General features: G+C 44.7%; 1 protein-coding gene across 1 annotated transcript in view; it reads right to left on the reverse strand.

The window, feature by feature from the left end:
• The window catches only part of LOC124240732 (guanylate cyclase soluble subunit beta-2-like), a 62,675-nt gene that overhangs the window by 35,030 nt on the left and 5,619 nt on the right, over positions 1 to 22,026 (reverse strand). The window contains 2 exon segments of the mRNA XM_046663862.1: positions 2,988 to 3,148; positions 15,708 to 15,802. Of these exon segments, the coding sequence (XP_046519818.1) occupies positions 2,988 to 3,148; positions 15,708 to 15,774 (228 nt within the window). The 5' untranslated portion in view covers positions 15,775 to 15,802.

Here is a 22,026-nt window from a genome sequence, read left to right on the forward strand (position 1 = left end):
TAAAATGAAAATCCACATACTGCTGCTGCCATCTCCACCCTCACTCCTCGCCCCCAGCTAGCCCACTTCCAGAGACACTTCACAAAGCAGGTGCCTTTAATTCTGGTCAGTGTCTCCAACTCTCTAAGTAACATGACTATACTTTTATTTCTTGATTAAAATAGGGCTTTATAAAAGTGGATAATCAGGGCAAAAGGAAGACAGTGAGAAGCAGACCAGACTATGGTCTTTGGAGACAGGGACCCCTGGCGTGGGGTCCTAGCTCAGCCCCCACAGCCTGGGCGATTTGACCCTTGTGGGCCTCAGTTTCCTCATCAGTAGAGTGGGAAAAGTAAGAGTAGCTAATCTCAGGGGTGTTAATAAGATAATGCAATGTTTATAAATTGCTTAGCCCAACATCTGCCTCATAATTAGAATCCAGTGAAAGTTAGCTAAAACCCAACAAGACTGAAGGCACAGCTATAAGCAGAAATGTATACTTTCAGCCACAGCCAAATTACTGGAGACAGACATAAAGAAAAAGTCAGGATTATCTTGTTTTATTTTTGACTAAAGAGACAATCTATAACATTTTACCCAGTAGAAAGCACTGTATAGCTATCACGGTATGTATTTTATTTCAACTTTCCTACTATGATAGTCACATATTTTATTTATCTCATTATATGCAAAACGTTCTCACCCCTAGAGACATTCTCTTCTATTGCTTCTCCAGCGCTGGTTTTGGCATATGAAGGAATGACTATCAGAAGAATAGCAGGAGTGGGATAAAAACAATGGATTTGGGACTACAGAACCTCAATTCCTTTCACTCTTATCCATAAAAGAGACAGAAATATGCTGAGGACAATATGTAGAACATAAGAGATGTTCCAGGGGCCGGCCCTGTGGCCAAGTGGTAAATTTTACGTGCTCTGCTTCAGCAGCCTGGGGTTTTGCTGGTTTGGATCCTGAGTGCAGACATGGCACAGCTCACCAGGCCACGCTGAGGCAGCGTCCCACATGCCACAACCAGAAGGACGTACAACTAGAATATGTAACTATGTACTAAGGGGCTTTGGGGAAAAGAAGAAAAGAAAAGAGGAAGATTGGCAGCAGATGTTAGCTCAGGTGACAATCTAAAAGAAAAAAAAAGATGTTCCATAATATTTTTTGATTTAATGAATGAATGGAAGAATATTAATATCTTCTCTAGAACTGTGTCTTAAAATATTACCCAAATTTTCAGATGAAAGATTAGACTTTAAAACAGTTATGGAAAATTATTGAAGTGACCTATCTGTATTTCTTTATGCCAGAATTGTAGTGCTTTAGCAAAGATATTTGAAAGGAAGTTGCTATATGAATTACTTTTAAAACTAGCCATATGGAACAGAGAGAAAAGGAAGGTGAAGGGAGTTATTATTTATGAAATGTCTTTTCTGTACTGATTACAACACTAGAGACTTTTACATGTATGATTTCTTTTAGTCCACACATCATTATGAGAGAGGGTTTTTTTCTCCATTTATTCCTTTTTTATCTCTGTGTGTGTCCAATGACTGAAAACGTGCTTGACACATAGTGGGTGCTCAATACATATTTATTAAATAAATAAGTAAAAAAAACATGGAAGTCTAGAGAGGGCAAATAACTTGTCTGGGATCACACAGCTAGAAAGTCACAGAGCTGGTTAGACAGCACAGTAGGCCCATCTGACCCATAGCCAGGGCTCTTTCCGCTCCCTCTATCCTTAGGTATTTCACATGATAACAACAGGACAGACCCGCCTACTCATCCTACTTGAAGTCAGTTAGGTTTCCAAGCCTCTTATTCCTTATCTGACAACTGGAGAAAAATAATAGTTTTCCCATTTAACACCTATCAGGGTACACTATGGTTCAAGAGTTTCTTTAATGTACATAATTCCATTTTATCTTCATGACACGGAGATGGCACAACCAACCTTCAAGGATGGTTGTGCCATTAAATATAGAAATGGTAGGGGCCGGCCTGGTGGCACAATGGTTAAGTTCACGTACTCTGTTTCAGCAGCCCGGGATTTGCAGGTTTGGACTTTGGGCGCGGACCTAGCACCACTTGTCAAACCATGCTGTGGCAGCATCCCACATAAAATAGAGGAATATTGGCACAGATGTTAGCTCAGTGACAATATTCCTCAAACAAAAAGAAGAAGGTTGGTAACAGATGTTAGCTCAGGGCCAATCTTCTTCACCAAAAAAAAAAAAGAAAGAAAGAAACGGTAAAGAAAGAGCTTAGTGAACCATAAAGGGCCCTAAAAATAAATAGAAACTATTTCATTAAAATAATAAATTATTATTATGATATGTGTAAATGTCACTTTGCCTTTTCAATAAAGCATTCTCTTTTTTAAAAAAGAAAAAGGAGTCTAGGCGTTAGAATTTCCAATGATCTCTACAAACAAGAAAATCAAGGAATGAACTCCAGAAGGACATATCCCAGTAGGGAAGTTAGTTTCTTAACACCTCAGGCAGTTACCCCGTGGGTTAATCAGAGTTGGATGGTTTCCGATTCCGGCTCTTGGCCATGTCAAGTCTTTCCTTCTGATACATGAATAAATGAATTTGGCTGCAGAAGCTATTTATCAGCTCTATCCAGGCCAGGAAACCTGAGGAGAGATTTTACAAGTCCACTGAAACCTGACTGTTTCCCAGCCTTTGTTCCCACTGTGATCAGTCTTCTAGATTTCATTCCAAACCCACACCAGCCCCTATCAGAATAGGTCATCATCCATCACAAAGCCAGCCTCTCCAGCTGTTGTCAGCCGGTTTATAAAAATGATCAACAGGTATTTATTTTCCATTCCTTTCCCCAGAGAACTTCTCGGCCCACTGACACCATGTACCAAGGACTCTGCAGGCCCCTTGCATCTGCAGCCCTCGTGGGGGAGGCAGGAGATGGCCCAGAGCGGCTACAGACATTTGCTTCCTCTCATGGCCACCAAGACCAGACTCAGATAGCCTTACCTGATAAGAGAGTGCGAGGTAACTGTGGAGGGCATCCAGGTTTTCAATAAACTCCGTGAGATTTCCTCCCAGGGTCTGTAACATCCTGTCATAGCCAGACATCTTGCAGAATTTAAAGAAGTATTCTCCAAAGAGTTTCAGAATGGCTTCCATGGAGATACCTGCAGAAGCCAGGCAGATCCCCAGAATAAGCACCTGCCAAGTGTGTGTTCTCATCCGGGCAGTTTCATTTATTTCCACAGAGTCCGAATCTGGTTGTGTGAGACGTTCCTGAACTTCTCTCTAAGGCTTAACTTTTCTCCTCAGTAAAATGCCAGTAATAATGTCCACATAGTGGGCCGTGGTGAAGAGCCCAGTGCAGGCTTGGCACCTGGTAGGTGCTCAGGAAACATGAGTCCCCCAGCCCTACTCTGGTCTTTTCTGTGGCCCCCATGGCAAAAATTTCTCTACAGTCCAGAAGGGAACAGGAAGCTTCACATTACTCTGATGGCCAAATCTGGCGCCCACAATGAAGCTCGCTCTGGGCAGGGCAGTTTTGGGCCCTCTGCAATCTCTCCTACCCCTTATAGGCATCTTTAAATATAATGGCCTTGAAGCAGAATAAAAAGCTACCTCTGAGAAATAACTAATACTGCCACTAAAAAACAATATCAACAAACTTCTGTCATTCCGATTTACCCAAAAGATGATACCAAACCCTTGCGATGTCTTCCCCTTCTCTCTCGTCCTCTCCACATCCTGGTTTCCTTTTGAGGTGCAGTTTTCACATTGCATCCTCCATAAAGATCTCTCTCAACATCCCATGTCACACTGAATTCTCTCTTCCTGAGTGTTGCATTTTTCTTTTCTTCCTAACTGTATGATAATTCTGAAGGGCAGTGACCTCGTTCTATGTGTTTTCTGTGCTAGACATAAAGTAGGTGCTTGATAAATACGTGGGGTAAATCTGTGATAGTGGGGCTGCTGCCCTGTCTGCACTGTTGGAATAGACAGTGTGCTATCATTTCCTTTACGGAGGGGCAGACTGTGTTTGTTTTTTTGTTTTTTTTGTTGTTGTTGAGGAAGATGTGCCCTGGGCTAACAGCTGTTGTCAATCTTTTTTTTTTTTTTTTATGTGAGCCACCACCACAGAATGGCCACTGACAGATGACTGGTGTGGTCCTGCACCCAGGAACCAAACCCAGGCTACTGGAGTGGAGCATGCTGAAATTAACCACTAGGCCACTTGGGCTGGCCCAGCCAGTTTTTTTTAAGAATATTTTATAGTTTCGGAAACACACATTAATTAATGTTATTTTACTCAATGCTTGCCAAAACCTTGTAAGATAATCTTACCATCATGTGCTCTTTTTTACAGGTGAGCCCACCGAGGCTGAGAGTCATCTTTGTGAATTGACCCAAATCACACAGAGTGGCAGATGCTCTAACTCTGAATTCAGCACTTTTTGTACCATATCCCAAAGCTTCTGGAGAAGCAGTCAGAGAAACAAGGAGTCTCCCCTGAGGTGGGGGATGTGGACAGGTTTTTCATCATTGACACAGGAGACAGAGAAGCCATTGATGCTGGTGGCTTGGCGCATCTGTGAGAAAACATTCTCTTATTTATGGTGGCGTTGTGACTCATGGCAAGTCCTGGGGGCTGGGAGAAGGTCTGGAATGCCCAGGTTTATGGGAGAGCCATGGGATTCACAATCACCAGAATCCTTGGCTGGACCCTTGGATCCTATAATGCTCTGGCCGGGACTGGAATTCATAGTAAGGGGCTTTCCACGTCACTTGAGCTTCCTACGACCAATTCCTTTGGGGGTGGCAGGGGATCCAAGAAGGTCTGTGCGCTTTCCAGCTTCTCCTTGCTTCCTGAGATGGTCTGAGCAGCGGATTCTCTGCAGCACATTGTCTACGGCCAGACTATCGGGCAGATAACCATTCCGTAATTTGAGCATGAGAGAATCCCCACTGAGGAGGTCTGGTCTTGTCAGAGGTGAGTTCTATATACGTCCCCAAAACGTATTAGCCAGATCTTCTGAATCTAGAGGAAGCTTGGAAGGCTAGGGTGGGAGGGGGCAACAGCCTGCATTAATTGCCTCTGTTGGGTTCTCTGCTTGTAGGTCCATCGCTAGCTGGAGGCAGGCAGGCTTGTGGATAACAGCAATCAAGAGCCACCTGCTAACCCCCAAGGGAACTGAAATAAATTCCACTCAAGTCCTTTCCAAAGCTTATGAGTCCCTGGGAGGAGAACTCCTGAAAAGTACATGAACAGGTGTGGAATTGTTCTTTCCTCTTTCCTCCTTCCACCCCTGCTTTCTTGCTAAATCTAACTTGTTCAAGCTGAGAAAAAACAGCTGTGCTGTGCATCCCGGAGGGTGGAGCTCTGAGCAGGTGCGTCCTGTGACCTGCCAGGAAAGCACAGATCCCAGAGCCCTCCCTCTCCAGGGGACCTCTCTGGGGAGGACTAGGCTGTCTGCAAGTCAAGCAGTTACAGTAAAGTGACAGTGGCCACCTTGTGTAGAAAGTCTGCCCACTTGGCTGTTCTTTTAAATCTGTAAACCTACAAAAAATCCACAAAGTTGCTTGCTCCAGACCCTGGTTATTTTGTTTCTGGGCACCCAGCTCTGTTAAGAGGAAAGGACGGCTGGCTTGAGACAACTGTTGCTTGAACATGGATCTCGGGTTTGTGTGTGGTGTTTTCGCTCTGTGCTGGGTTTGGGGCCTCTTCTAGGATTCTTGGTTGAGGATGCTTGTCTAGCAGAGGATAAAAGTCACTTTTTAAAACCACCACCTGTTTGAGTTTGTTGTACAGTATACCTCAGTGGACTTAGGATTCCATAAGTTTTCTAAGTCACAGGGAGTCAAGGATATATAGAAAATGCAAGAGAGAACTAAACCGAAGTTGTGGGTTCCTTAACAGAGCTTTTGATAGTGCAAAGAAGAATCTATAGTATGCTTGATATTCTATCTTTTATGTAACAAATAAGGGGAAATAAGGAAATATGTATCTATCTGCTTATTTGTGCGAAATTAAACACCAGGATGATAAACCAGGGACTATTGAGATTCGTTACCTACAGGCATTGGCGGGAGTGAGGTGGAAAGGTTAGAAAAATTGTGGAGTGGAGGAGACTGACCCTGCTCTGAGCACACCTTTTTGAATAGTTCTGGTTTAGGGAATTGTGTTAATAACTCATATACTTTGAATAAAGAAAATAAATAAGATCAATAAGGATAGGGAAAATCCTCAGATGGAATACAAACAGAAACAGATTAACAGAACAGTATTTCGACAGAACAGTTTTGAATAACCTAATTACCCAGGAAAAAAATTAATCCAGTAGCATTTGAACATAATATTTCGACGGCTTTGTCCTCAGGCTAAAGACAAAAAGGACTTTAAATAAATATTTAACTGCAGTTAGCAGGCTTCCTTTGCACAGCGGTGTGGGTGAGCAACTCTGAAATGACTTTCTGAAGATTCGAGGATTAAGCATATAAGTAAATACATTGTACATAATGGGAACCAGATTTCTTGCTGTGTGAGAAGGAATTACAGTTATGGAAAGGGGAGGAACAGAATGAAGGCTGTGGTGCAGATTAGGAAATCTACCATAATAAGACCACAAAACCCATCATGGTTTTAGAGAGAGAAATGGATGGAGAGAGAGAGAGAGGGCGGTGTTTGTGCATGTGTGTGTGTGTGTTCAGGCTTCCTTGGAGAAATGGCAAATTTCAAGCCTGGTGCATAGAAAGGATGAGATGAGTTTATAACCTCTCATCACGCCAGAAAGTAAAGAAGTGACCAAACAATGATAGGGACGCATCAAAAGGACACAAGGGGCAGTTTGGAAGGGCACTGGCTACATCTTGGAAAATTTGAATATCAAAAATAATGAAAGTAAAGGCTTCCAACCTATTAACAAATAAGAATCAAGGGTTCACATTGATACACATAAATAAATAGGAGATGGGAAAATTCTTTCTTATAGTAGAAATCCAACTAATAAATATAAAAGGAATGATATACTTAGAAAAATCACCACTTGACCACCATCATAATTGTTGATTCAGGCAAGAATCACCAAAGAATACTAAAATTAGGGAAGAAGGAGTTTGAGAAGCAAGAAGATATTTACATAGTCTGAAAGTATTTTCTCACAAGATCCTAATGACAAAGGGAAAAAGAGGAACTTTACAATGAAGAAACCCAGCAGATTCCCCCCTTAACCAAGTAATCAAGGTTAACACCAATAACGGGACAAATTGGCATAATATGCCTCCTGATATGATGAACCGAGAAGGACAAAACATCACTTCTGTGGGCTTCCTGCCAAGAGAGCATAACCTGAATTGAATCATGAGGAAATATGGGCAAAAGCTGAGTTGAGGGGCATTCTACAAAATAGCCGACAAGAACTTTCCAAACATATCAACATTATAAAACACAAAGAGAGACTCAGAGACTGTTCCAGACTACAGAAGACCAAAGAGTCAAAGAACTGACATGATCCAGGGTTTTCCTTTGTTCTAAAGGAAATGTTGAGACAACTGGAAAAATCTCCATAAAGTCTGTAGATTAGATAATAGCATTATATCAATGTTCATTTCCTGAGTTTGATGGTTGTACTGTAGTTATGTAAGAGAATTTTTTGGGATAAAGAGACATCGTGTCTGCAACATACTCACAATTCAGGAAAAAAATTATAGATGTAGATATAGAGAGAAGGATGGAGCCAATATGGTAAAATGTTAACATTCGGGAACTATGGACGAAGAGCATGGGAATTCTTTGTACTATTCTCACAAAATTTCTGTGAGTTTGAAATTACGTCAAAGTAAAAAGTTTTTGCTATTGTCCTGAAAAGACCCTAAGAAATCTAATATAATAAGACCACAAAGACCACATTTATCCATGGCCAGCCGAGATACAGCTGGATTCTGGGCCTCTGTAATATTATGAATTTTCTTGGGTATAATCAAGACATTATGATTATGTCTTAAAATGTCTTTATCTTGTTAGAGACTCATACTGAAATATTTATGAGTAAAATTAGGGGAAACCAGAGATTTGCTTTAAGACATTCTAGCAAAAACAAAACCAGAAAAAGGGTGGAGGGACCAGAGAGATGAAACAAGATTGGCAAAATATTAATAATTATTGAAGCTAGGTGAAGGATATGCGGGCTTCAGTATACAATTCTCTCTACTTTTGTGCATGTGTGAAAAAATCTATTAAAAAATTTTTTTTAAATAGAAGACTTCTTTGTTGGCGGGAAAATAATAGTCATAAAGCATCTATGCTTAGTTTTCCAGGAGAAGTGTGGAGCCTTCTAAGAAGCTTTTTGATTGGAATGATGTATAAACTCAAACTTCCTGGATTAACGAGCTTGGCTTTTTGGCGTCACCAGGAAATGTTTATTTCTTGCTGGGTGATAGCTCAAGGGACTGGAAAGAGCAGAGGTGGGCTGTCCAGGGCAGAGGACAGGATGCCTGCTAAACCCTGAGTGAGGGTGGGCGGGCAGAGGGATGACGCCAAGTCACAGTCACCGACGCTGGGCCTCCTGAGCGAAGGGTCCACTCAGGGCTGATGAACTGCCCATGACCGCTGCCCACCTCCCATCACCCAGATACAGGGGACAAGAACTATTCCTCAAGGTGGCCCACCTAAGGTACCCAGAAAACATATGCTCTTCCACAAGACAGGGAAGTATATGCAGTACATTTTTTAAAGTTTTCTATTGAAAATAGGTAAGTTTTTTTTAAGGCTTTCGTATCCAAAGGAATAAGCTTCGGATATCTGGAAAGAGCCGCTCATCCAGAGCACTCTCCTTCTCAAACGGTATCGCTCAAGTCAGGCATGAGATCATGGACGGAGACATCCTTTGTGAGTAGGAGAAAGAGGAGTTTAAAAAGAGAGGAACAGCTACCCACGTTGGCATCATCAGTTGCCAGGAGGGAACAGATTCTAAATTGGGAGGGTTGGGTTCCAGGTGTAGCAGTAAGTCTATCAGGGCACAGAGAAGAAGGGGCTGGGGAGTTAAGGTGGCTCAGTGGGAGGTCCTCTGCAGGGGTGAAGCAATCTCACTCAAACCCGGTAGGTAGGAAGCTCAGGGCTTCCCTGCAAACTTCGGAACAGAGAAGTCAGCCCAACCAAGCGTCTACTGGGCGGGGTCGGGGGAGAGGGACAGGGCGAGGGGATTGCTTTGTTGACTACCCACTCTGTGCTGTGGACTTTGCTCATATTATTGGATTTCACCTTTAGGACAAGACTCTGAGGCCGGTGCTGTGGGTATCATTGCCATTTACCAGTGGGGAATTTGACTCAGGTTACATTCTTAGACGTAAGGCTCACCCAGGTCTGTCTGATCCCAAAGCCCTTGCTAGAGACCTTGTGCCCACCCAGTCAACAGCCCCTTCGGCCCACGGCCTTCAGCACCGGCCTCCGAGTCAGGACACCTGAGTTCAAGTCTCCTTTTTTCAGTTGGTTCCGTGGCCTGGGTTACTTGTCCCACCTCAGGGGGTCATGGTGAAGAGCAACTATTACAATGCCTGTTTTCAGGACTTCACCAATTTTATGCTGTTACTCTTGTTTTTAAAGAGGTAGGTGCAGAGAAGGCTGGTTGGCATTTGCTGATGGCTAACTGTTGAAACACATTTTGCTCTTGGTTTCTCAGCAAGCGAAGTCTAGACGGACACAGCTGTGCCAAATGGCTGTTGTGTGTTGTTTTGAATTTTGTCACTTCAGATCGTTAATAACCCACTTACACACTAAGTAGGCACTTATTCATATACAGAACAATTCCTTATGCAATGCTCAACCCGCCATCTGGTCCCATCCTGAATTATGCTAATTAGAAAGCACAGAGCTATGCAGTGGCAGAGCGGTCTGGAAGAGTCCCAACAATTGCTTAAAGGTAGGAAAATTGCATTCTGGAGCCCACTGGAAGGCAAAGCACTGACTAGTGGTAGCTGAGCATGCTTTTCTCTTTGTCTAAGGGAGGAGTTCATCTCAAGTGACCAGTGTATTTTGTGAAACAGTGAAATGTCCTTCCAGCAGACTTCCTCCTGGCAGGGCCTTGCTCTCTCTGACTCATGGGAGATATATATGTATGGAGAGAGAGAGAGACCACTCTGCCCATGCTTCCCAGGGCCACCCTGATTCTAAGACACATGCATGTGTTTACTCGATTTTGCATCCCAACTTTTTAATTGAAAATGCACTTGCCATACTTAAACACCCTTTCAGGTATAAGGCAAGAGGTGTTGTTGTGATAAACAACAAGAAGTGAGACAGAAAGAAATCACAGTGATATACTTTGGCTTTTGGTAGAAAGCCCCGCATCTTGGTCTATAAACTCGTTGCTGCCTCTAAAGGTATCGGTTGGTTTGGAACTGTGAATGCGTTAGGGTGAGTGTGTGATGGCATCTCTCTGCTACACACTGTTAAAAAACGGTCTGCGTGTGATATTAGACATACGTAATATTTCTTTCTGGAGATCTAAAAACTTATTAGAGTTCCTGTACTCGTCTGCTCCGTGGCCGAGTGGTTAAGTTTGTGCGCTCTGCTTTGGCGGCCAGGGGTTTCGCCAGTTCAGATCCTGGGCGCAGACATGGCGCTGCTCATCAGGCCATGTTGAGGTGGCATCCCACATACCACAACTAGAAGGACCCACAACTAAAATATACAACTATGTACTGGGGGGATTTGGGGAGAAGAAGAAGGAGGAAAAAAAGAAGATTTGCAACAGTTGTTAGCTCAGGTGCCAATCTTTAAAAAAAAAAGATCCATTCTCTAGAGCATGAGATGACAAAACTTTTTCTGTAAAGGGTATAGCAAATATTGCCAGTTTTGCAGGTCATACAGCCTCTGTCTCAGTTACTCAACTCTGCCATTACAACACGAAAGTAGCCATAGACAATATGTAAACGAGTGAGCATAGCTGTCTTCCAGTAAAACTTTCTTTACAAAAATAGGCAAGGGGCCAGATTTGGCCCATTGGCTGTTTGTAGTTTGCCAACTACCACTAAAAGGGCTCAGACAGTGTTTTATACCACAGCCGTTCAAGGTGAACAGCAAAGCTTGCCTCTACTTTTAAGGGACAACAGCCAGAGGTACAAAACATAGAAATCCCCCGCCTCCCCTTCAGATTCACCATCCTGTTCACATTTGCTGAGCACCCACTGTGTGCCATACATGTTGCCAAGCGCCTTACAGTTGTCACCTGATTTAACTCCTTCCTTCTTATGACCCTTTGAAGCAAGTATTTTTGAGGAGATTAACTCTCCGTGAAATTCTGTCACTGGCCTAAGGTCACACAGCTGGCATCACAGAGATGAATCCAATCCCTGGCGCTCATTCTAGAATGATGACAAGACGCCCTTCGGCAGAGAGCTCAGAACCAAACTGACACCGCACAATACAGCTGTGATACCCTCCTGCTGCTGGGGTCTCTTGAAACAAAATCAAGAAAAGACTGAAGGAAGGGTTTATTCCACCACCCAATCCAAGCCTTTTCGCTCTTTTATTTTCCAAGCTCTGTCAAAATTCCAGCTTTTCAGATCAAATCTAAATAGTCACCTCTCAGTACAGAATTCCCACCTAATGATTTTTACTCTTTCTGTGGAGGGAGAGTAACTGGATGCCCCTCCTACTCAGCTGGAAGAAAGGAGGCAGTTGTCACAGAACCGTCAGCTGGAGGGACCGCATCCAGGCCCTGCATACGCGGGGGAGTGCAAGCTAGAATAAGGGATGGTCTGCCTGTTGGGTTTGAAAGGCATATTTAATATCAATATCACATATTTTACAATATTAAAAAGCAGCGTTTAAGATCATAAATCTCTTGGCAGTTGTGTCAAATAAGGGGCCTGGGAGGTTTCGCTCTGCTGCAGGGGTGCTGCCATGCGTGGAGCAGGAAGGTGGATGCTTAGGAGCAGAGCTGAGTCCAGAAGGCAGGTCTCCGGGCTCCCAGACCCCTGGCGCAGCACAGCCCTATAAAGAGCACACGCCCTGGGGTCAGACTCCTGCCGAGAAATCCCAACTGCCCCTGCGTTTCTTTCTGATGCCCACGCTCCTGGCATCAGCTAAAGGGGAGACAAAGAGGTCTAGGCGTCCCCCAAACAGGCTGGACAGGGTAGGGGTGGGTTTGCAGGTGCCACTGACCCTGCCTAGGTCCCGGCCCAGCTTTTTCCTAGAAATTCTCTCTGTGGGCATCTTTGAAAGGGCAGTGGGTAAGGAAAATCCCAGCTGCCACTGCTGGGAGGCCACATGAGCCCTGTCTGCCCGTCACCGGCATCCTCCCTCAAAGGGTCCCTGCGGAGGGAGGCTGAGCACTGGCTTCAGAAGGCACTGGGAGATGCGCTGCTCTTACAGCCCAAGTTCCCGGAGCTGAAGGAGCAAACAAACATTTCTTTCTCTGCGCCTTATTTCCAGTCTCAGAAACAACCTTGTCGAATCTTATTAGGAGGTGTGGGGGCAAGTGACTAAGAGCCAACACATATCTGGTTGAAAGTTAAAGACCAGTTGGTGCCCCAGATTCCTCCTTACTCCAACCGCCGTCATCCTGCCAGCCCTCCTTGGCACCTCTGGCCCCTGCTTGGCTCTGTGGCTCCAAGACAGACTGGAGCAGCCAGATGAGCCAGGGGCAGCAGGTGGCCTGGAGTTGGCAGGGACAGCAGGTGACTGCCCCTTGCTGGAGAGGCTCTGCGCATCATGCACGCTCAGCTCCCCAGGCTTCAACGGCATCCCCCTCCCGGCCTTGCAGAGACTTGGGGCTTCTCCCAGATGCAGATGCCTGGAAGGTTTTCTGTATCCAGGAGATGACCAGGAACACGAGGAGAGTCGCAGATGTGGAACTGCCATGGGAAAATCAAGGGAAAAGCTTTCTTTTCTACCAGATCCAGGTGCATGGGCTTAAAGCTGGCACAGTTTTTTTAAAAATCAGAGAATTTCTCTGAAATTCAAAGGAAAAGGAAATAAGCTTGATGCCTCACTTGACACAGGCACATTACACATCACAGCTGCACCCTGGAGAAGCCACCTGTCCCTACTGGATTACATTAGGCAGCTGCCCGGGTGTGTTGTCAAGCACACCTGCGGGGCTGGTTATTGGGTGCGTGGGGCTGGCTTTAACCTGTAACCACCTCAGGAAGAGCTCCCAAGGACAGCACTCAATTGCTTGGCCCTCAGAGACACTGTGAAAACCAGCTTGAAAAACAGCTGGAAACCACAGCCCCTGCCGCCTGATCCTCCGTGGGCTGCACAGGAACCAGCCAGAAGGCCCTGAGCTCCCAGGCTTCACCCACACTGCCAACAATCTGCCCCAAGCTTTCAGGTGCCAGGAGAGGATGCTGACGCAGAGTCTACCTGCAGTAATCCCTAAATGCCATCTCAGCGTGACCCAAAGCCACGCTGCCCATGAGGAATGGGCAAAGAAAGCTCAACTGGGACCAAAAGAGTGATGTCGTCAAAGAGCCTGGAAGTACCAGAGGGGCCTCCTCTGCTTCCTGCATGCAGCCCCCGAGAGTCTAGACAGTGGAGGCCACCTGCCCCTCCTGCCTCTCCAGGCCCCAGCTCATTGCGTGCTCAATGCTGGTGAGAAGGAAGGTTAAAGGAAAGGAGGGTGTACTGAGCTGAATAGTGTCCCCCCCAAGATCCATGTCCACCTTGAATCTCCAAATGTCACGTTATTTGAAAATGGGGTCTTTGCCACTATAACTACTTAAATCAAGATAAGGTCCTGCTGGGTTAGGGTGGGCCCTAATCCAATGATGCGTCCTTGTAAGAAGGCTGTGTGAAGACACACAGGGAAGAAGTCCATGTGAAGATGGAGGCAGAGATGGGAGTGACGAGGCTACAAGCCAAGGATTGCCAGCAACCGACAGAAGCCAGGAGAGAGGCACGGGACAGGTTCTCCCTCAGAGCCTCTGGAAGGAGTTAACCCTGCTGACACATTGACAGTGAACTTCTAGCCTCCACTATGAGGACATAAAACTGTGAGAGATAAATTTCTGTTGTTTGAAGCTGCCTGATTTATGGTACTTTCTTATGGCAGCCCTAGGAAATTAATATGGAGGGAAGGAAGGAAGGAAGAAAATATTTTTTGAGAGCTTATTATATGCCAGATAGCACATTTGATATTTTCACATACACTATCTCATTTAATCCTCAGAACAACTCTGAAGCATAGATATTATTATTCTTCTCATAATTTGACCAATGGGAAAATTATGACGGAGTAAGTAACTTGTCCTGGGTCATTAAACTAGAAAGAGGCGAAGCTAAATTCTGTCTTTTTCCCATAGCTCTCCCTCCTGGGATCTGAGGGGTGATCAGGTTAAAACAATTAATCATCTTTTGCCAGAAATCATTCTGGGAGTACATGTGCACTGTAAGTGGAACCATCCATATGTGGTCCCCCCATTATGACACCTTCCATTGCATTTTAATGTTTAGGCAGATGGGAAGATGTTCCATGGCAGAGCAGATCAGGGAGAAGGGCCCTCAGTACCTCACAAAGTACACCACGTCCATTTCCAGATAAACACAAGTATGGTTGACGTGAGGGAATGCTCAGTGCTGTTCTTCCTGATACCCAGACGTAATCATGATGATCCATTTCAAAGGTATTATAGCTCCTGTCAAAGTCAACATCAAGGCCAAACATGACGCTGGTGGCGCTGATGATGAAACTAAAAGTGATGCTTACAACTTTTGTCTGTAAGAAGCCTAAGACTACTCAAAGGGAAAGGATGGATTACTGGTTTAGGGTGGGCCCTAAATCCAATATGACTGGGATCCTTATAAGAAGTGGGAAATTTGGACACAGAGACACAGACACACAAGAGGAAGACAGCCATGTGAAGACGGAAGCCGAGACTGGAGTTATGCCACCACAAGGAACACCTGGGACCACCAGAGCCTGGAAGAGGAAGGAGTCTTCACTAGAGCCTTCAGAGGGAGCAGCTGCCAGCAACTTGATTTCAGACTTCTGGCCCCCGAACTCTGAGAGAATAAGTTCCTGTTGTTTTCAGCTGCCCATTTTGTGGTACAGTCAAACCTCATTATTCGCAGTCTGTATTTGCAAATTCACCTACTTGCCAAAATATATTTGTAATCCCAAAATCAACACTCACAGAGCTTTCCCAGTCATTCATGGACATGTTCAGAAGAGCAAAAACTCGGAGTCGCCCAGCACGATGTTTCTAGCTAAGGTCAAACAAGGAAACGCTCTGTGTTCCTGTTTCAGTTCTCATACTATAAACTAGCGTCCTTTTTGCCATCTATTTAGTGTCACGTTTCTGCATGTTTGTACTTTGGTGATTCTACTGTTTAAAATGCCCCCAGGCATAGGCCTGAAGTGTTGTCTAGTGTCCCTCGGTGTGCGGTCGTGATGTGCCTCACAGAGAAAATACAGGTGTTAGATAAGCTTCTCGCAGGCATGAGCAGTAGTGCTGTTGGCCATGAGTTTAATGTTAATGACTAATAATATATATTAAATAAGGCGCCTTTACAGAAACACACACAATATGAGGTTATGTATTTATGAAAATGTTGTGACCAGAGGCTCTCAGGAACCCGGCCCTGTATTTCCCCTAGGAGCGATGGCCCAGTATTCGCAAATTCAGTGTTTGCAGAGAATTTATAGAACTGAACTATGGCAAATAATGAGTACTGATTGTCGTTTGTCACAGGAGCCCTGGGAAACCAAAACAAGTTCCTTTCATACCCACCTAGAGCCTTGCAGCCCTCTTGGATGAGCTTCATGGTGATGGCGTCATCATAGACGGTGTAAGTCATGAAGGCATCTTGCACTTCTGCAGAAGCTCTGAAAGATAAACCACGTTGTATGAAAACCCAGCCACCGGAGTTCTGCCCCAGGAATTTATCCCCTGACCCAGCAAGATTGAATATAGCAAGAACTCTCCTGATCATAAGGAATGGAAAACACTAGAGTGTCTGGGTGTCAACTCCTCCAAGAAGCCTTCCCTGGACCCCAGTTTGGGCCAAGAGCTCCCCTCTCAAGTGCCCACGGAAGGCTATGTGTTTCTCCAATTTATGTCAAGATTATTGGTCTTACCCCCTAGACTGGACTCCTCCAGCATGGATATTGTGACTTATTTTTATCTTTAGACCCCAAGCAAGTGGCACTATACTTGGCACATGCTAAAAACCTAATACATGGTAGTGAACTTAGAACTCAGTGGTTGTGGAGCCTTGTGGTCTGAAGTAGGTAGAGGAGCTGCTTGAGTATCTCACATTTTGCAATGTGATGGCTGTGTTGGACTTTAGTCTTGCAACAGCTCACCAAAGCCGGTGAACAGAGCCTTCACCTGGGATTTAGAAGGCTTGCACTCTTGGCTTGGTCCTTGTGTGAATCACTAAAATGCAGTTAGCAATTCAGTCAATTCTGGGGGAAGGAGGCTGGTCAGGGAATACTTCCCTAGGAAAGGGAGGTTTAACTGAGTCTGAAGCATGGGTGGGCAAAAAAGAGCATTCTGCACAGAGAGAATAGGCTCTGAGGCAGCAGAAAGCATGTTTGAAGAATATAGAAGAAAACTGTACAGAACATTTGAGTTTATCCCAGAACACACCATAGAATCTTGGAATTGGGAAAGGTATAAAATTTCCTCATTGTCCAATTTGCCACGCTATATTACCTCTGACTGCTGATCTGCCAGTTTCGTCTTGAATGCTTCCAGTGACAAGAAGCTCACTCCTCTGCAAGATAGTGCATTGCACTTACAGACTGCTCTATTTGATGGAAAGTTCTTTCTTTCTTTTTATTTTTTTGAGGAAGATTATCCCTGAGCCAACTGCTGCCAATCCTCCTCTTCTTGCTGAGGAAGACTGGCCCTGAGCTAACATCCGTGCTCATCTTCCTCTACTTTATACATGGGATGCCTGCCACAGCATGGCTTGCCAAGTGGTGCCATGTCTGCACCCAGGATCCGAACTGGCGAACCCTGGGCCGCCGAAGTGGAACGTGCACACTTAACCGCTGCGCCACTGGGCCGGCCCCTAGAAAGTTCTTTCTTATGTACAACTGAAACCTATTTTGGGGCCCTAATAATACCTTTTATTTATTGAGGATCTGCTTTTGGCCACAGATTATTTCTGATCATCCCTTTTGCTATTGAGAAAACTGATGCTCAGAGAGGTTAAGCGTCTTGCCAGGATCACCCAGTTGACAAGTGAAGGATCTGGGCTCTGAGCTCTGAAGCCCACATAGCTCCTGCATCTTGCCGAGTAGTTTCACTTACTGGCCTTAGTTCTGCCAATGGGGGAAATGCAGACTGGGCTGGTCCCTCCTCCAGGGACCAGCCCAGTAACATTTGAAGATTCTTATTCATTCCTAAATCTTTATATTTTTTTCTGGGCTAAATACCCCTTTATCTACCTGGAATTTAGTTTCCTTACTGTAAAGTGGGATAATAATACCTGTGCAGCTATCGCTTCTCGGCCTTTTGTCTAAGATCAAGTGTATAATACCTGTGCCCCATTTCTGACAAGAGTGTTGATGAGGGTAAAAGAGGATAACCAAAGTGAAAGAGCTTGGAGAAAATGAGAACCCCACAGATATGGGAGGAGGAACTGTAATAATCATGAGAACATACTGGGGGGTGGCTGGGGCTGGTGGTCAGGGGACTCCGGTTCCAGGCCTATCCCTGACATGAATGAGCTCCCAGGGAAATTCACTTCCCCTCTTTGGGCCTCCACGTCCTTGTCTGTAAAGTGTAAGAGGTGGTTGGTGAGATCAGGATTCCTCAACTTTTTTTTAAGTCCATGCCTCCCTCCCCATGCACACGCATTCACTGGGGATCTCTAAAAGCCCCAGGGCCCGGTCCCTCCAGTTGAACGCCACTGAACTAGAGGCTCTCTGAGTTTCCCTCCCTTGTGAAATTTCCTGTTTGGGCTCATGTCTGTACAGCGGTCTCCGAGCATCATCAGATGCAGCTGCTCAGAGGAGCAGGATGTGGGGCCCGGGGCAGAGGAGGGATCTGAACCAGCATCACTCCCTTGAGTAGGTGCTCGCTGCCACGTTGGCATCACCCTCCACCCATCTCCCCAGGGCCTGTGGGCCTTTGTGAAAACGCGTGCCGTGCATCTGTGCCTATGAGCAAAATTGAACACGATGGGCAAGACCCAAATTCAAACTTGACATGTTGTCCTAATTTGTTCTGAAGGCCCCAGAAGGATTATGTCATCTCCAGGACCCTTGGAAATGTAGGAAACTCTGTGGCACTTGGCAGGCCTCTGATGGGACTACCCGTTCATCCCTGGCGGGGTCTGGCAGCGTCTTCTTTCCTGTAGGCTGAACTCATAATAATTTAGTGTCAAAGATTTATTTGGTTTATATATATGTTGCACATTTCTGGGATGCCAGACATGCCCAGACTGTTATGATTACACAGGAATTGTCAGCCTTGTTTATTGATCTCCATGCTCTTGCATGTAACACTTCCCACAGAATCAGTGCACACTCGCATATATAGTCATTCAAACTGCTTTAGTGAAGCAATATGCTCACCAAGAATAAAATAAATAAAACGATTGATATCTTTCTAGTGAGATGGTAAAGGCTCTAGTAAGAAGAAAGGAAGGAGAGAAAAATGGCCATCAGAAAACATTTTGAAGAAGTCGGGGGGTGGAAAAGCAACAAATGTGAGAAATGAAGTAAAAGTTCAATGTTTCCAGCTCGCACAAGGAGGAGCACACTTCACGTAACATGAAAAATACCAACCACATAAGTGGCCGTGTAACACACAGCGCGTAAGTGATCTGACGAATCAACATTTACCTGGAACAGTCAGCGATTAAATGTATGTTCCTCTTTAGATGGTTCCAATTTGTGATACCCAAAATGTCTGGGCAGAAAATCAGGGCCAGGCTGCCTGTTCCAGAAGAACTTGGGGAGCAAAATAAACATACAGATTCCCGGGCCCTGGAGGCGGTGCCTGGAAATCGGTACTTTTTTAACCACTTGTCTCAGATGACTCTCCAGGTTTGGAAACCCCTGCTCAGAAATACTTTCTAGGATTCAGTCTGGCAAGGCAACAGATTACAAATTATAGATCTTACATTGTTCAACATTACTAAACTGATGCAATGGTTTCTAAGAGTCCGGAGTGAGCCATAAAGCCCACAGGAAAAATAAATAGCACTTTGTAGCAAGTTTCAGGCCAAGAAAATGGGATTAATTCTAAGGCATGGGAAATTGTTCCTTCAAGAGCTCCCTTATGGTAGGCAGGAATTCATATAACAAACTTGTGTGTTATCATGTGACTCGAGGTGTGGTTGGGGCAGGTGAGGCCCTGAGAGTCAAAGGGCTTGTCCTGGTGTCATGACCATCTGGTATTCGGAAGAAGCACCAGCCCGTCATCATTCTAGCTAGTCCTCCAGCCGGCTTCTCCAGCTCCCCAAGACTTTCATAAGTCCAGACTTCTTGGGTTCACACGTACAGTCCCCCATGACATAGCCCCTGAGTCTTCCCCTCTCACCTCCAACCATCTCCGCCACCCGTTCCTCTAGCTCCTCAAAGTTCCTGCCATGCCAGTTCCTTCCTCCCTACCTTCCCACAGACTCTCCCTCCATGGGAAGGGCCTTCACTCCCTCTTATCTGGCAATGTCTTGTTCCTCCTTCCCAACTCAGCCTAAGAGTCACTGGCTACTGTCATTCTGAGCAGGAATCAGATTCAGCATCCCTCCTCTGAGCCCAGAGGCTCACCACATTTACCTTTCTTGGCACCGGCTGCACTGTAGGCTTTGATTTACCTGTCTGCATGCTTTCTAGACTACAGAGGCCCAGAGGTCAGGAAAACGTCATTTGATTTCATATCTTCAATTCCCTACCACTGTACCTGGCACAAAATAAGGGTCCGATGAATATTTATAAGAGAATTTAGGAGATATGACACACCTAACTTGACAGAGGCTTACATAGTCACTGTGAGTGTCACTGACCCTGGCTCTACCATGACAGAGGTAGATGACTTGGAACGAATCTCACTATGCCTCCATTTCTTCATCTTTACAACAACAGTATTGGCTTAGGTCAATGTTTCCAAGAAGATTTGGATGTACAGCCCTCCCCTCCCTTGCCCTCCACTTTCCCCAGCCAACACATGATATAATGCACTGAGAAAGACTCTGGCACAGAAACCAGCAATTCTCAAGGTGTGTTCCATGGAACCCCTGGGGGTCCCTAAGATGCTTCTAGGGGTCCAAGAGGTCAAAACCATTTTCATAAAAATTCAAGACATTATTTGCCTTTTTTACTGGCTGACATTTGCGCTAATGGTGCAAAAGCATTAGTGGGTGAAACCATCACTGCCCTAGCATGAATCAAGGCAGTGGCACTGACCTGTACTAAGCCGTCATTGAATTCTTCACTGCCACACACTCACAGTAATAAAAAAAATTTTTTTTAAGCCAGTTTCACTTCAGGTCATCTTTAATGAAGCAGTAAAAAATGTCAGTTTTATTAAATCTTGGCCTTGAGTACACATCTTTTGTACATCTGTGTGACGAAATGGGAAGTACACAAACACATAAAGCCCTGTGCTGTGTAAAGTGGCGATGGTCACCTCCAGGAAAAGCACCCTACAATTGTTTTTGTGAGCTGAATTAGCCACTTTTTTCACGCAACATCATTTCTACTTGAAAGAACCACTGACAGACGAACAACGGTTACTCAGACTTGGATATTTGGCAGACGTTTTCTTAAAAAAAGAACAAAGTTAGCTTGTCATTTCAAGGAGAATAACTGACAGAATTTGTTGCCAACGATAAAACTCAAGCTTTCAAGTGAAAATTGGAAGTTTGGAAAACTTGCATCTGCTACTGTGAGCTCATTAGCTTCCCGATTCTTAGAGGCTTTGATGAGATGCTGGTGATATTGACAAATGTGATTTTGATATTGGATAATGTACTGTATCTTGACATCATTCGTAAGATCTGCATAACTCAGTGAGCTAATATTTTCCAAATGACTAATGCCTGATAGTTCAAAATGATGGTAAAAGATTTATTTCAAAGTGTAACACAGGCCACGGGATTTTCACATAGAGTATGAAAGAGGTCATTGGTGTGGCTTCACACTCAACATTGTAACTGATGTTTGAGAAACTACCACTTGAAGAACTTTCGTGAGGTTTTAAAGAATCTCCACAATTCTCTGAAAAGAGCATCAAAGTACTTCCTCCATCTATATTTTCTCCATATAGTTCAAACAAAACCACAGATCACAAAGAACAGAGTGCAGAAGATAGAATCTAGCTATCTTCTAGTGGGTCAAACATTAAAGCGATTTGCAAAGAATATAAAAAGAGTGACATTTCACTCTTCTCACTAATTTTTTTATTTGGATAATATGGTTATTTTCCATTGAAAAATGTTATTTATGCTGACATGTAATAGGTTAATTATTGTTATTCCTAGATGGATTAATAAATAACCTTTTTAAGTTCCTCAGTTTTAATTTTTAATATAGTAAATACCAATACATAAACAAAAGCTCTTTGGGGTTTTCAATAATTTTCAAGAGTAAAGAAGCTTCTTAAGACCAAAATGTCTGAGGACTTCTCATTTAAGCCCAGAGTGAACCAGATTTGCTTTAGAAGCAAATGAAGCGGAGGCTACCAGGGAGGAAGCAGCCCTGCCCAGCCCGCTGTGGCTTGGGGCCATCCCCGACCTGGGAGGGTGGGACCCTGCATGCCCTGATACTGGTCCTGGGTGCCTGTTAGGAGGACTACAGGCCACCCAGCCCCATAGCCACCTCCCCCCGGGGGACTCAACAAGCATCCAGATCTTAATGTGACCCCAAAAGAAGACATCCAAAGGAGAGTCCACAATTCCCTGACTGGGGCCCATCTCATGCCAGAGAACTTGCAGGAAGCTGGGGGAGAGGGCTGAGACGTGTGGAGGGAGATCAAGGGCTGGCGTCCTGGGACTTGCCACAAGGAGAAAAGAAATTTCTCAAGAAACTGCTGAAAAAGTTATAGATGTGCAGAAAGAAATTTGCCTAAGCTATCAATAAAACTAGAATAGAAT

Source organism: Equus quagga, chromosome 6, assembly GCF_021613505.1.
Source record: "Equus quagga isolate Etosha38 chromosome 6, UCLA_HA_Equagga_1.0, whole genome shotgun sequence".
Lineage (NCBI taxonomy): Eukaryota > Metazoa > Chordata > Mammalia > Perissodactyla > Equidae > Equus > Equus quagga.